We start from the raw sequence: 12744 nt of genomic DNA on the forward strand, positions 1-12744 counted from the left end.
TACTTTCGGGTTTTGTGACTTTTGTTGGATTTCGAGATATGGGTCCCGGGGTAGGGTCGAGCCTATTTCGGATTTTGGCTTATAATTTCGTGTTGTTCTTGTGGAATTGATTCCTTTAGCCTATATTAATTATATCGTACTGCTTGTGGCTAGATTCGGGGCGTTTGGAGACTGATTCGAGGGGCAAAGGCATTTCGGAGTAGGATTTGCTCGGTTTGAGGTAAGTAATGCTTTCAAACATGGTTCTGTGCTATACGATGGATATTGAGGTGACGCACATGCCAAGTGACGGGCGTGCGAGCGTGCACCATGAGAATTATGGCCTGGTTGATTCCATGGCACTGTATAGTGACTCTATTTTGTTGATATCCATATTTTCATCTTGTGATAAAGTAATTGAGTTGTCAATCATGCTAGATATCATGTTTAGGCTTTATGCCGGTACTGTTGGGACCCCTAGTGGTCGTTTCTTGCTGTCATCTCACTGATTTTATTGATATTATGTACTCAGTCATGTTCATGCATTTCATATCATATCTCCATCTCAGTTGTTATTTATTGATACATCATACCATTATTTCGGGCTAGTTTTCATGATATTGTGAGCCCGTGAGTGAGTCTGGAGAGATTGATGACTGAGTGAGGCTGAGAGCCTGATTATGAGTGACAGTTATGGGATCGGGATGCACGCCGCAGCGGTTATACTGGTTTTATGATAGCGTTTGGGCTGTAAGAGCCCCTCCGGAGTCTGTAACACACCCTAGTGAGCGCGGTTGATATTATTGAGGGATGGATCTTCCCTGGACATAGATCTTATCCGAAGTACTTGATACCTAAGATGGACCTTCTCCATAGGGCTGGATTAGCCTTCCTCGGTACTAGGTGACTTATAGTCAGTGATGTATGTGATCCGGGACGGATCTTCCCTTGGTCGTATGGGCCATATACAGTACCGAGTGGTTGAGTATTCGAGAGTATGAGCACATGAGGCTGACAGCATGGTGCATCACATACAGCATGTGCATTGGCATGTAGAGATAGCAGATCTATATTCTTTACACTGTTCGGATCTGCTTCACTTTATTGTTTTGAGTTGCCTATTTAATTTGAAAGCATGCCTACGTTTCTGTACAGTTATTTCTATTTTATCTGTACCGGTTGAGTTCGTCACTACCTTTCAGTCTAAAGTTTGGACTTGTTACTTATTGAGTTAGATGTACTCACATTACTCCATGCACCTCGTGTGCAGATCCAAGCGTTTTTGGTCACGGCGGAAGTTGTTGATTGAGACTTCAGAGTTCGGAGACTACCAAGGTAGCTACACGGCGTTCGCAGGCCTTGACTCTCCTTCTATATCACTAGTTGTATTTTCAGTTTATTTCTTTAGACACTGTAGTGGACTGTATTCTGATTTAGACGCTCATGTACTCAGTGACACCCCGGTTTTGGGATGGATTGTATCGTATTTTGGATATTTTTGTTTTCAAAAAGGCTTTCCTAAATTATTAAATTGCTCCTGTCTTTATGTTCAAAGATTTTTCTGTGTTGAGATGTTGAGTTGTGGCTTGCCTAGTTCCACGATAGGCGCCATCACGGTGGTTAAATTTTGGATCGTGACACAAAACTAAACAGAGACCACCCTATAGTCTATTTGATTCTTTTCCAATCTAAAATATTTCCTAACAAAATAACTCTTAAAACTTAAAATTTGTGTAAAAATAAACAACTAATCTTATAAGTAACTTTTTATCTAAAATTTATTTATTAAATAAGTTTTATAATTTAAAAGTCAAGCTCTACAAAAATTTCTTCAATAAAAGCTCTCTAAAAACATCAAATCCTCTCGACTCTCTCTTTCTTTTGGTTTTATGCTTGCTTTTATAAAATTTCTAATGTTATTTTTTGTTATTTTAATTTTGATAAAATTATAGTTCTATTAAAAGTTGTTTTATTGTTTAGCAAAATGTTGCATAGTGAGATCTAAAAATTTTGGTATACCATTCATCGACAAAAAAAGAATTATTGGCTTGTTTAGATTTTGAACACCCTCGAAGGAAATCCTGACTACGCCACTATATATATATATATATATATATATATATATATATATATACCCCTCTATCAAAAATGCGTCCAAGACAATATGGCTGCTCTCTGCTAAAATTCTACTTTAAACCTAGCTGCTTTTTCACTTTTAGTGTTTGCCTATGTATGCTTGATAAATGTGGTATTTTCAATTGTCTTCCATTTTTCTCTTTTTCTAAGTATAGGAAATTACTCCCTTCGCGGATATTGTATAGGGTAAAATATATTCATATTAAATGATTGCATGAGAAAGCGATACGTGGAGCCGAAAACAGAAGACAGTCAGGTCCGAAAGGTGACAATCTCGAAGAGAATGGTATTAATAAAAGCGAATTAAATACCTACTGCCCGGTAGAATTTAATGGAGAATATTCTATAGCATTAAGTGCACCATCCGTTACAAAAAATATGACATTCAAAGCCTACCATTACACATTCTTCAATGGTTCTCATAATTGTCATTTAAGATGGGCTTGATCCTAAGACGACCTTGTTCCCTAGGTGCAATTATAAATAGTGAGCTCTACATCCATTGTAAAGGACACGAATTTTCTGACAAGCGAATACTATACTCTGTTCAAAAGCTCAATAGTATTTTATCTTCTTGCTTACTAATACTGTTACTACTGCCTCCGGAAGCTCTGCTCCCGGAATCAAGATTGCTATTGTCTTATCTCGATTTCAATGCTAAGCCTTATATTCTTGCCTAATTTATTTATCATTTTGGGATCAAATCGATTCACTTGTCTATAAACCACGTATAAATTCAACTGTACCGTTTTACCGATAAACAGACATCCGATAAAAAAAGTATAGGCAATTAGCTTGACTTTTTGGTAGTATCTACAAGGAGAAAGCTTGATTCATCTGAAAGGTTGCATGTGCTTGTCAATTTTTTCCCTGTCATTGATGCGGTACATCTTTTTTTAAATTTATACAATAACGGGTTAGTTATCATTTTGTTAGATAATCAATTGAAATAATATATTGTATACGGTCAGAATCGGGCTTGCCTAATTTCATACGACTAACTAAAATCGGGACAGAAGATCAAGGCCCGGCCTCAGTTATATCGGAACATGGTACGGAGATGGATCGGTAAGCTTGTGGATCCATGGCCGATCAGGATCGAGGTCAATTCGAGACCGAAGTAGAGATTGAGCAAGATCGAAAGATGCCTGCTACGCCGAATAACAGAAAGTCGATATATCCGTGATCGAGCGAGGATCGTGGTGGGAATCTAGGCACAGATCAAGTTAGGATCGGATATTTAGCCTATCATGGGATTTACTTCTGTAATTAGAATTATACCATAAATAGGATTCCTCTGCTATATAAAGAGGGTCTTAATCCTGTTGTAGAGGACACTCATTCATGCATAACAAGGCAATTTATCATATTCTCTCGTGCAAGCTCTATTGTGAAAGTTCATACTCTTTAATAGTATTTTAGCTGGTTCGGGGGCGATCTAGCTCAAGGTCTGTGGTTGTTCATCACCTTGGTTAGCTCTATTTACAATTAACCTAGTATTAATTCTGACATTTGTCAGTTAGTGCCAAGTAAAATCACATATCCTTAAAACTACCTATAAGTTTAATTGTTTGTCTGATTTTAAGGCGAAACAGTTTGGCGCCCACCGTGGGGCTAAGGATAATAGTGATTGTTTGGTACAATATTTCGTAACACACATAATTTTTCGCTTGTTCTTTGAAGTGTCTTTGATTCCAGGATCAACATATCAAACTCTCAAGTAACATCCACACACACAGGCGATGGCATTGGTCTCTATGGCGAGAATGACATCATATCCGTCCCAGGAAATGGAGTACCTCCAGTAAACCCCGATGGAGCCCCGGTTGTGGATCCTATCGACGTCAGCTCCCATATTGCTATTAATGGGAATTTGGGCGCCGATCCTGAAAATAGCATCCACAGAGATGCTCGAACAGCTGATCAGAATGCACATGGTGGTGGAGAAGTTGAGATTAGCCTTCGAATGATATTCGAAATGTTACAGACTCAACAAGTTGCAATAGCACAACTTCATAACCAGAATCGTGCACCAAGCAGGATCGAGATCGAGCCATCGTAAGAAATTATTCATAGAGCCGAATCGGTATCAAAGAAATTGAGTGAAGGAGAACTGGAGGCCAATCCTGTTATCGTAAAGATGCTTGAGGATCTGACGAAGCGAATCGAAACAAGAGAAAAAAGGATCGAGGAAAATGATAAGAAAGTGGAAACTTATAATTCCAGGGTCGACCAAATCCCGGGGGCACCACCAGTGTTGAAAGGACTTGATTCCAAAAAGTTTGTCCAAAGACCTTTTCCCCCGAGTGCGGCCCCGAAGCCAATCCCCAAGAAGTTTTGTATGCCCGAGATCCCGAAATATAATGGGACAACAGACCTAAACGAGCACGTTACCTCATACACATGCGCCATTAAGGGAAATGACTTGGAAGATGACGAGATTGAATCTGTATTGCTGAAGAAGTTCAGGGAAACTCTATCGAATGGAGCTATGATATGGTACCATAATTTACCATGTAATTCTATTGATTCGTTTGCTATGCTTACAGATTCTTTTGTAAAGGCACACGCAGGAGCTATCAAGGTATCCACAAGAAAATCCGACCTCTTCAAGGTAAGACAAAAAGACAACGAGATGCTTAGGGAATTTGTGTCTCGGTTCCAAATGGAACGGATGGATTTGCCACCGGTCACCGACGATTGGGTCGTTCAAGCCTTTACTCAAGGCCTCAATGCACGAAGTTTTGTAGCTTCACAACAGCTGAAATAGGATTTGATCGAGTATCTAGTTGTCACTTGGGCTGATGTGCATAATCGGTATCAGTCGAAGATTAGGGTCGAGGATGATCAATTGGGGGCTCCAACCGGTTTAGTTTATCCTAATAGGCCCGTGGAAAGTGTTAAAAGGGACTTCGACCGGGAACCGCGATCGAACAGAGATCGATATCAGCCATACGGTGGAGATCGAAAAGATAATGGCCCTGTACAAACCCCCGTTCGGAATGATAGAATGAATGATCGAGGGCAGAGCTCCCAAGGGCTTATGAGCAAGAATGGTTTCGATAGTAATGCCGGATCTAAAAAAGTACCTCGATTGTCAGAATATAACTTCAATGTAGATGCTTCCGCCATAGTGTCGGCCATTGGACGTATCAAAGATACTAGATGGACTCGGCCTCTGCAGACCGATCTGGCCCAGAGAAATCCCAACCAAATATGCAAGTATCATGGTACCCATGTCCATAAAATAGAAGATTGCAGACAACTAAGGGAGGATGTAGCCCGATTGTTCAACGAGGGGCACCTTTGGGAATTATGAAGTGATCGAGCCAAGAATTACTTTAAAAATAGAGATTCAAACAGGCAGAACGAGCAATAAGAGCCACAACATGTGATTCACATAATCGTAGGAGGGGGGCGATATTCCACAAAGACCAGTGTTCAAACGCACCAAAGTGATGATCACAAGAGAAAAGCGAGCACGAGATTATGTACCAAAAGAGACTTTGTCTTTCAACGACAAGGACGCGAAAGGGATCGAACGACCTCATAAAGACGCGTTGGTAATATTTGTCCTTATGAATAAAATTCAAGTTAAACGTGTTTGGATTGATCCAGGTATCTCGGCCAACATTATTCGATCGAGGATCGTAGAACAGCTCGGCTTACAAGATCAAATTGTGCTCGCAGCTCGAGCACTTAACGGCTTCAATATGGCGAGCGAAACCACCAAAGGTGAGATTATCTTGTCGGTGAACGTGGTCGGGACCATCCAAGAAATAAAGTTCCATGTAATCGAGGGTGACATGAGGTACAACACCCTGCTCGGAAGGCCTTGGATCCATAACATGAGGGCAGTGCCTTCGACCCTTCACCAAGTTCTGAAGTTCCCGACATCGGAGGGAGTCAAAACAGTGTGCGGAGAGCAACCCTCCGCCAAGGAGATGTTTGCGATCGATGAGGTGACACAGGTATCGGCACTTTCATCGACAAAGGGATCGAATTCGAAGGGAGAGCTGGAAGTCAAATAGCGACTATAGTCGCCAGCCTCGGCCCAACCGGAGGAACGGGAAACCTATGAGGACGATGACTATATGATACCCCGATAATCCTCGATGATTCTGACGCCACAAAATCAACGGTCGAAGAGCTGGAACAAATCATACTAATTGAGCATCTGCCCGATCGAAAGGTACACTTGGGCACGGGACTAACTCCCGAGCTCAGGAAAAAGCTTATTCAATTCCTTAAAGCTAATATGGATTGTTTTTCCTGGTCCCACCTCGATATGACAATGATCCCGCCGGAAATTACCACTCACAAGTTGAGTCTGGATCCAAAATTCTGCCCGGTGAAGAAAAAAAGAAGGCCCCAGTCCGAGATCAAACATGCCTTCATCAAGGACGAGGTAACCAAACTTCTCAAAATAGGATCCAATCGGGAAGTAAAGTATCCCGAATGGCTAGCAAACGTAGTGATAGTCCCAAAGAAGGGAAATAAATTTAGAATGTGCGTATACTATAAGGACTTGAACAAGGCCTGCCCTAAGGATTCTTTTCCTTTGCCAAATATCGATCGCATGATCGATGCCACGATCGGCCACGATATTCTCAGTTTTCTCGATGCCTACTCCGGGTACAATCAAATACAGATGAACCCAGAGGATCAGGAAAAGACTTCGTTCATCACTAAATACAGCACCTATTATTATAACATAATGTCATTCGGACTAAAACATGCTGGTGCAACTTATCAATGCCTAGTAAATCTAATGTTCGAAGAACAAATAGGGAAATCTATGGAAGTTTATATTGATGACATGCTAGTTAAGTCCCTGCGAGCAGAGGACCATTTAAAGTAATTACAGAAAACCTTCGATATACTGAGGAAGTACAATATGAAGCTCAACCCATAAAAATACGCATTCGGGGTTGGCTCAGGCAAGTTTCTCGGCTTCATGGTGTCCAATCGAGGAATCGAGATTAACCCCGATAAAATTAAAGCTATCGAGAATATCAAGGTCGTGGATAATGTAAAGGCCATGCAAAGACTGACCAGGTGCATAGCCGGCCTAGGGCGATTCATTTCGAGGTCCTCAGACTGGAGTCACCGATTCTTCTCGTTGCTTAGGAAGAAGAACAATTTTGCATGGACCCCAGAATGTCAGCAGGACTTGGAAGAACTAAAATGATACCTGTCGAGCCCGCCACTGCTTCACACCCCGAAAGCGGACGAGCAATTCTACTTATACTTAGCAGTCTCGGAAATGGCGGTAAGTGGGGTCCTGGTTCGAGAAGAGCGAGGTACGCAATTCCTTATTTACTATGTTAGTCGAACCTTAGGTGAGGCCAAGACCCAGTACCCATACTTAGAAAAGTTAGCGCTTGCTTTAATACGCGCCTCTAGGAAGAACTCAGAATACCTGCTCGTCCATCTTGGCACGCTCTTCTCGAGTCTCCACCAAGTCAACCTGAAGCCTCTCACTAAGAAGCTTATAAGTAAAACATTTCTTCGTGAGGCCCCGGACCTCGGCCCTGCATTCCTCTCGGATTCGGAGAAAGGCCTCGTGGTACAACACTGAAGCCTACGAGAAAGGAAGAAAATATTAGAGATATTTGCAATTCAAATTCATAAAAAAATAACGGCCCTCAAACTTACCCGATTCAGAGCATGCTGGGCCTCGTTGAACAAACAGGCAGCGTCCACTGCATTCATTTTTGCTTGGTCCTCTTCAGTGACCAAGCATCGAAGATAACTTGCCACCCCTACGGGGGCAGAGAAAACTTGAGTATCTTCCGGGATTGAGATGATAAAAGGCCGCTTACGATCGAGGTCAACGCTGGGGGTCGGGAATTGGTTGGTTAGTGTATAACTCGAGGACGCCTCACTCGAGTTCTTCCTCGGTACGTCCAAATCACCCAAACCGGTAACATATTCCACGTCAGCAAAATAGCCACGGAAAAGGTTTTCCTCTTCGTGGGCCTCCTCTCCGTGACAAGTCTCCGCAGCCCGAGGGTCATGTATCATCGAATCTGGAACTGGAGGGAATGAGCAGGAGTCCTCGATCACTATTGCCCCAAGTAGGTCTTTAGAGGCATCATCTTCGTTCCGGGGGTCCTCGAGCTCGGTTCTTACACCGTCCTTGATCACCTCCTCGGTAACCTCCCCGCCTCGAAGTAAGGCATCTTCGACTCTTTCTGGCTCGGGCTCATCGGATCGGGGCAAAGCTGCTTCGGCTCCCGCCTGTCCAATAGTTCTTTGAAGCTCGATGCCAGCTCGCACATGAGTCATCAACTCAGAGTTTTCTTCTTCTTCATCTTCCGTCCCATCTATTATTCGTTGGGCGGACTCCAGAGATACGTGGATGACATTCCCCTTAGGCTTACGGGGCCTCTTGACCGGCTTTTTCTTTTCCGAGCCTGGAGGACTCGGAGCCTCTTTTCTTTTCTTTTCTTTGCTCTACTTCGGAGCGGACAGGGGGAGAAGTGCCTCTCCTTCAGCAGAGGGGGGCCTCATGGGCGCATCCTTCCCGAGACCTACAAAATGACAAATATAAGTAAGCACAATAACAAAAACCCGAATAGAAACCTTTCTAAGGAAAGAAGATTACCATGGTTACGGGCCTCCCATTGGCCCTTTGATAACTCCATCCAGGAACGCTCGGAGTAAGATTTTTGTGATACTAACCCCTCGACCCATTGCCTCAGGTCGGGGATCACTTCCGGCACAACGGCCACAGCTACAACACAAAATTTAGAAAAGGGGAAGGCAAGAAGCAAAATGGCGAAATGAATATTCAAAGGCAAAACGGTACTTACGTTTCATGTTCCACATTTTGGGGAATGACATGTCTTCGGCAGGGATTAGATCCGAAGTCTTTATTCGGACAAATCTGCCCATCCAACCTCGGTCTCGGGTCTCATCTATGCTCGAGAATAGGGGTTTGGTGGCTCGATGGTTAAGCTTGATCATGCCACCACGATAAAGTCGAGGACCATAAAGGCGCATGAGGTGATCGAGGGTAAAAGGATGTCCCTCGATCTTGCTTACAAAGAATCGAAAAAGGATTACGATCCTCCAAAACGACGGATGGATTTGGCCTAGGGTGACATCGTACCTCTTGCAGAAGGCGACGATGACTGGATCTAAGGGAGCTATCGTGAAGGGGTAAGTATATACACTTAGATACCCCTCCACGTGAGCTGTGATGGATTCCTCGGGGGCAGGAATTACTACATCCTTTCCTTCCCAGTTGCACTCCTCCTTCACTTTCTCGAGGAGACCTTCCGTAATTATACAAACGTACCTCGACATTGGCTCACATCGACCCAGAATCGGGGGTGTGTTCTCCACTTGAAATCAGCAGCAATAGCACACTTCGTCGGAACAAAGTCCTCAAGGGGACATTCCGCTGCGGCCGCGGCGCCGGCGGACTTTGATGAAGAAGCGGCTTCCTTATGAGGGATAGTTTTAAAAGTCTTAGCCATTTTTTTGAATAAGGAAGAACAGGGATTGGGATATTTGGTGTTTTAAAAGAGGTTAGCAATAAAATTAGAAGATTTGCAGAATGAGGAACTTGAAGAATGCAAGGAGCTTTGAAGATTAGAGCAAAAGAGATTGAGAGTAAAATTTGAAGGAATGGAAAAAAGGCTTATCTATGGGTTCCACGGTGACGGTTCAAAGTTGCTAGCGGCCGACCGACAACTGACGCGCAATAAGTGCCTGGAAAACTGAATCGATGGGACATTTCGGTCACTGCTGCCGCTTACGTCACGATGCTTACGACATGATAAATCGAGGGCAGATTCGAAGACTCAGTTCGTTTCTTGTCATTACACTCCAAAAAACGAGGGGACTATCTGTATACGTTCAGAATTGAACTTGCCTAATTTCATACGACTAACCAAAATCGGGACGAAAGATCAAGACCCGGCCTCAGTTATATCGGAACATGGTACGGAGATGGATTGGTAAGCTCGTGGATCCATGGCCGATCAGGATCGAGGTCAATTCGAGACCGAAGTAGAGATTGAGCAAGATCGAAGGATGCTTGCTATGCCGAATAACAAAAACCGAGATATCCGTGATCGGACGAGGATCGTGGCGGGAATCTCGGCACATATCAAGTTAGGATCGGATATTTAGCCTATCATAGGATTTACTTCTGTAATTAGAATTATACCATAAATAGGATTCCTATGCTATATAAAGAGGATCTTAATCTTGTTGTAGAGGACATTCATTCACGCATAACAAGGCAATATATCATATTCTCTCTTGCAAGCTCTATTGTGAAAGTTCATACTCTTTAATGGTATTTTAGCTGGTTCGGGGGCGGTCTAGCTCAAGGGTCGCGGTTGTTCATCATCTTGGTTAGCTCTATTTACAATTAACCTCTAGTATTAATTTTGACATTTATCAGTTAGTGCCAAGTGAAATCACATATCCTTAAAACCACCTATAAGTTTAATTGTTTGTCTGATTTTAAGGTGAAACATACATACATATATATATATATATATATATATATATATATATATATATATATATATATACACGTAACATTTACTTTTAATTATACTATAAATAAAATAATTATGTAAATGTTAAATGGTGCCTTCCAAAAGTTCACGCTATGCTTCAAAGAATATGTGATGAGTGACGATTTGGCACGATTTCTTGCCATGCCAGCCAGCAGAATACCGAAAGAGTTTTGTGATGATGTTATGTGTAATTATCAACTTGCGCGCTGCCCCTTTCCCTTAGCAATATGTAATTATCATTTTGCAATCTTAGGGTCCACCAATTACCATTCTATAGAAACTTTGAAAATTAGTATCATATACTCTTCGATTCACTTTAATTAATTTTTTGACTTTTTTTTACGGTCCATAATATTTGATTTTTTCAAACATAAAGAAAAAATTAACTTTTATTTTTTTAAATTGTTCTTGAAGTAAAGAGCCTAGAAATATTTATTATATTTCAATGAATAAATTAAAATTAATATGATTAATTTTATTATGAATTAATGCTAAAAGATAAAAAATTTAATATACGTGAAAATCCAAAAATCAATTAAAGTAAAACCAAATGAATTGTATTCTATTTCATTTCACCCATAACATTTGAAATAAGAAAACCAACTTTGGGATTTGCATACAGAGACCCCACATCAAAAATATTACAGCAATCATCACACCCCTGTTTTTCTTTTCTCTTTGTTTTTCTCCCTCCACCATCCCTCTCATCCCTGGCTTTAAGCCACTCTTCCCAAGTGAAAGTAAAGCTACTAAAAAAGAAGGCAAAAAACAAGGACCTAAATGGAAAAGAAAAAGAACTTTGATAAACACACCAAAAGCCTTTTTTGCTGTTTTCTGAAAACTTTTCCTTTTCTGGTATCCTGAAAACTCTTGTCGTTTAGAGTTACTAGTAGGTTTTTGCTGGTCAAGCTGCAGTTTGATCAGTTGAGTGAGCAAGCAGTGGCTGAGCCAAAGAGGACTTGATGTGGCTGGCTGTCCTAGTACTAGTGTTGTTAATATGATCTGCTGGGGACTGGATTACAGCTGCTGCTTTGGCAAACTTGGATTCTTCATTTTTGCCCCATAGCACCAAGTACAATCCTGCAATGATCAACACTGCTCCAATGATCCTGCACAATCACAAGTGATGTGGAAAAAGAAGCTATTAGTGAAATGATTTTACGGAATTTAGCCAATTGTTTTGATCCTGCACAATCATTGATAGAGGAATATGCTGGACTCGCTTTTATTACTACGGAGTAAGTATGTTTTTTGGGTAGTCCTTAATTGGAGAATCGTTATAATATGTGATAATCAAAGTTTGCATCAACAACATGCATGACCCATGTTCCAAACATTTGTCATGGAGGTAAATTAAGGAATGTGCATTAATAATTGTAGGGTCAGTGCATGGTTGAGGAAAGAATATAACCTTGGAACAGAAAAGAAGATTATGAAAAAACTGCTTGTTTGTTTTTGTTTTTACGGGGATTAGGTGGAAACCATTTGGGTCTAGACTCTGGAGATGAATCCAGAACTTTAAATTAATATGTGCAAATTTGTACAATATATCGTTTAGGTATTAGAATTTAGCTCAGTGTAAAATATTTTAACTATATAAATAATTCAAGTGGAGAGTTGTGCGTTAAATAAGAGAGAAAGATAAATAGGTACCCTCCCAAGTAAAACTCCTCGCCGAGAGCGACGGAAGCCATAATGGCAACAACAAGAGTCTGAACAGGTTGGTACACAGCAACGAAGACTGGGCCCCCTCTGTCAATACACCATATCTGTACAGCAAATGCTATCCCAGATGCCACCACTCCCTGCATTTATCATTTCTTTGCAATTAAATTAATTTCATCCTCAATTTCTCCAAAAAATACGGAATGACTAATTAATGTCTTTTCATTTTCTGTAACTTCTAACCATATGGCCACCCTATTATTATTATTTTCTGTCGGGTTGTACAATAATTTCTATTTATGTTTGTGAACCTATTTAACTGGATACAGAGTTTAAGAAAGAAACGAAAACTTTTAAAATTTATGATTCTAAACAAGTCATAATATTTGTGTGGCTATAATTCTTTTAAAACTTGTGATGA

At 41.2% G+C, this 12744-nt stretch overlaps 1 protein-coding gene and 1 long non-coding RNA gene across 2 annotated transcripts in view; one reads left to right on the forward strand and one right to left on the reverse strand.

The window, feature by feature from the left end:
• Positions 1-11193: 11193 nt before the first annotated feature.
• The window catches only part of LOC104106119 (protein WALLS ARE THIN 1-like), a 4100-nt gene continuing 2549 nt past the window's right edge, over positions 11194-12744 (reverse strand). Inside the window, exons 5-6 of the mRNA XM_009614598.4 lie at positions 12312-12463; positions 11194-11767 (exon numbers count right to left, since the gene is read on the reverse strand). Coding sequence (XP_009612893.1) covers positions 11563-11767; positions 12312-12463 — 357 coding nt within the window. The 3' untranslated portion in view covers positions 11194-11562. The remainder of the gene's footprint in view (positions 11768-12311; positions 12464-12744) is intronic.
• LOC104106114 (uncharacterized) overlaps positions 11767-12744 on the forward strand; it is a 2142-nt gene continuing 1164 nt past the window's right edge. The window contains exon 1 of the long non-coding RNA XR_688499.3: positions 11767-11896. This is a non-coding gene — a long non-coding RNA (uncharacterized lncRNA). The remainder of the gene's footprint in view (positions 11897-12744) is intronic.

Source organism: Nicotiana tomentosiformis, chromosome 11 (assembly GCF_000390325.3).
Source record: "Nicotiana tomentosiformis chromosome 11, ASM39032v3, whole genome shotgun sequence".
Taxonomy (NCBI): Eukaryota; Viridiplantae; Streptophyta; class Magnoliopsida; order Solanales; family Solanaceae; genus Nicotiana; species Nicotiana tomentosiformis.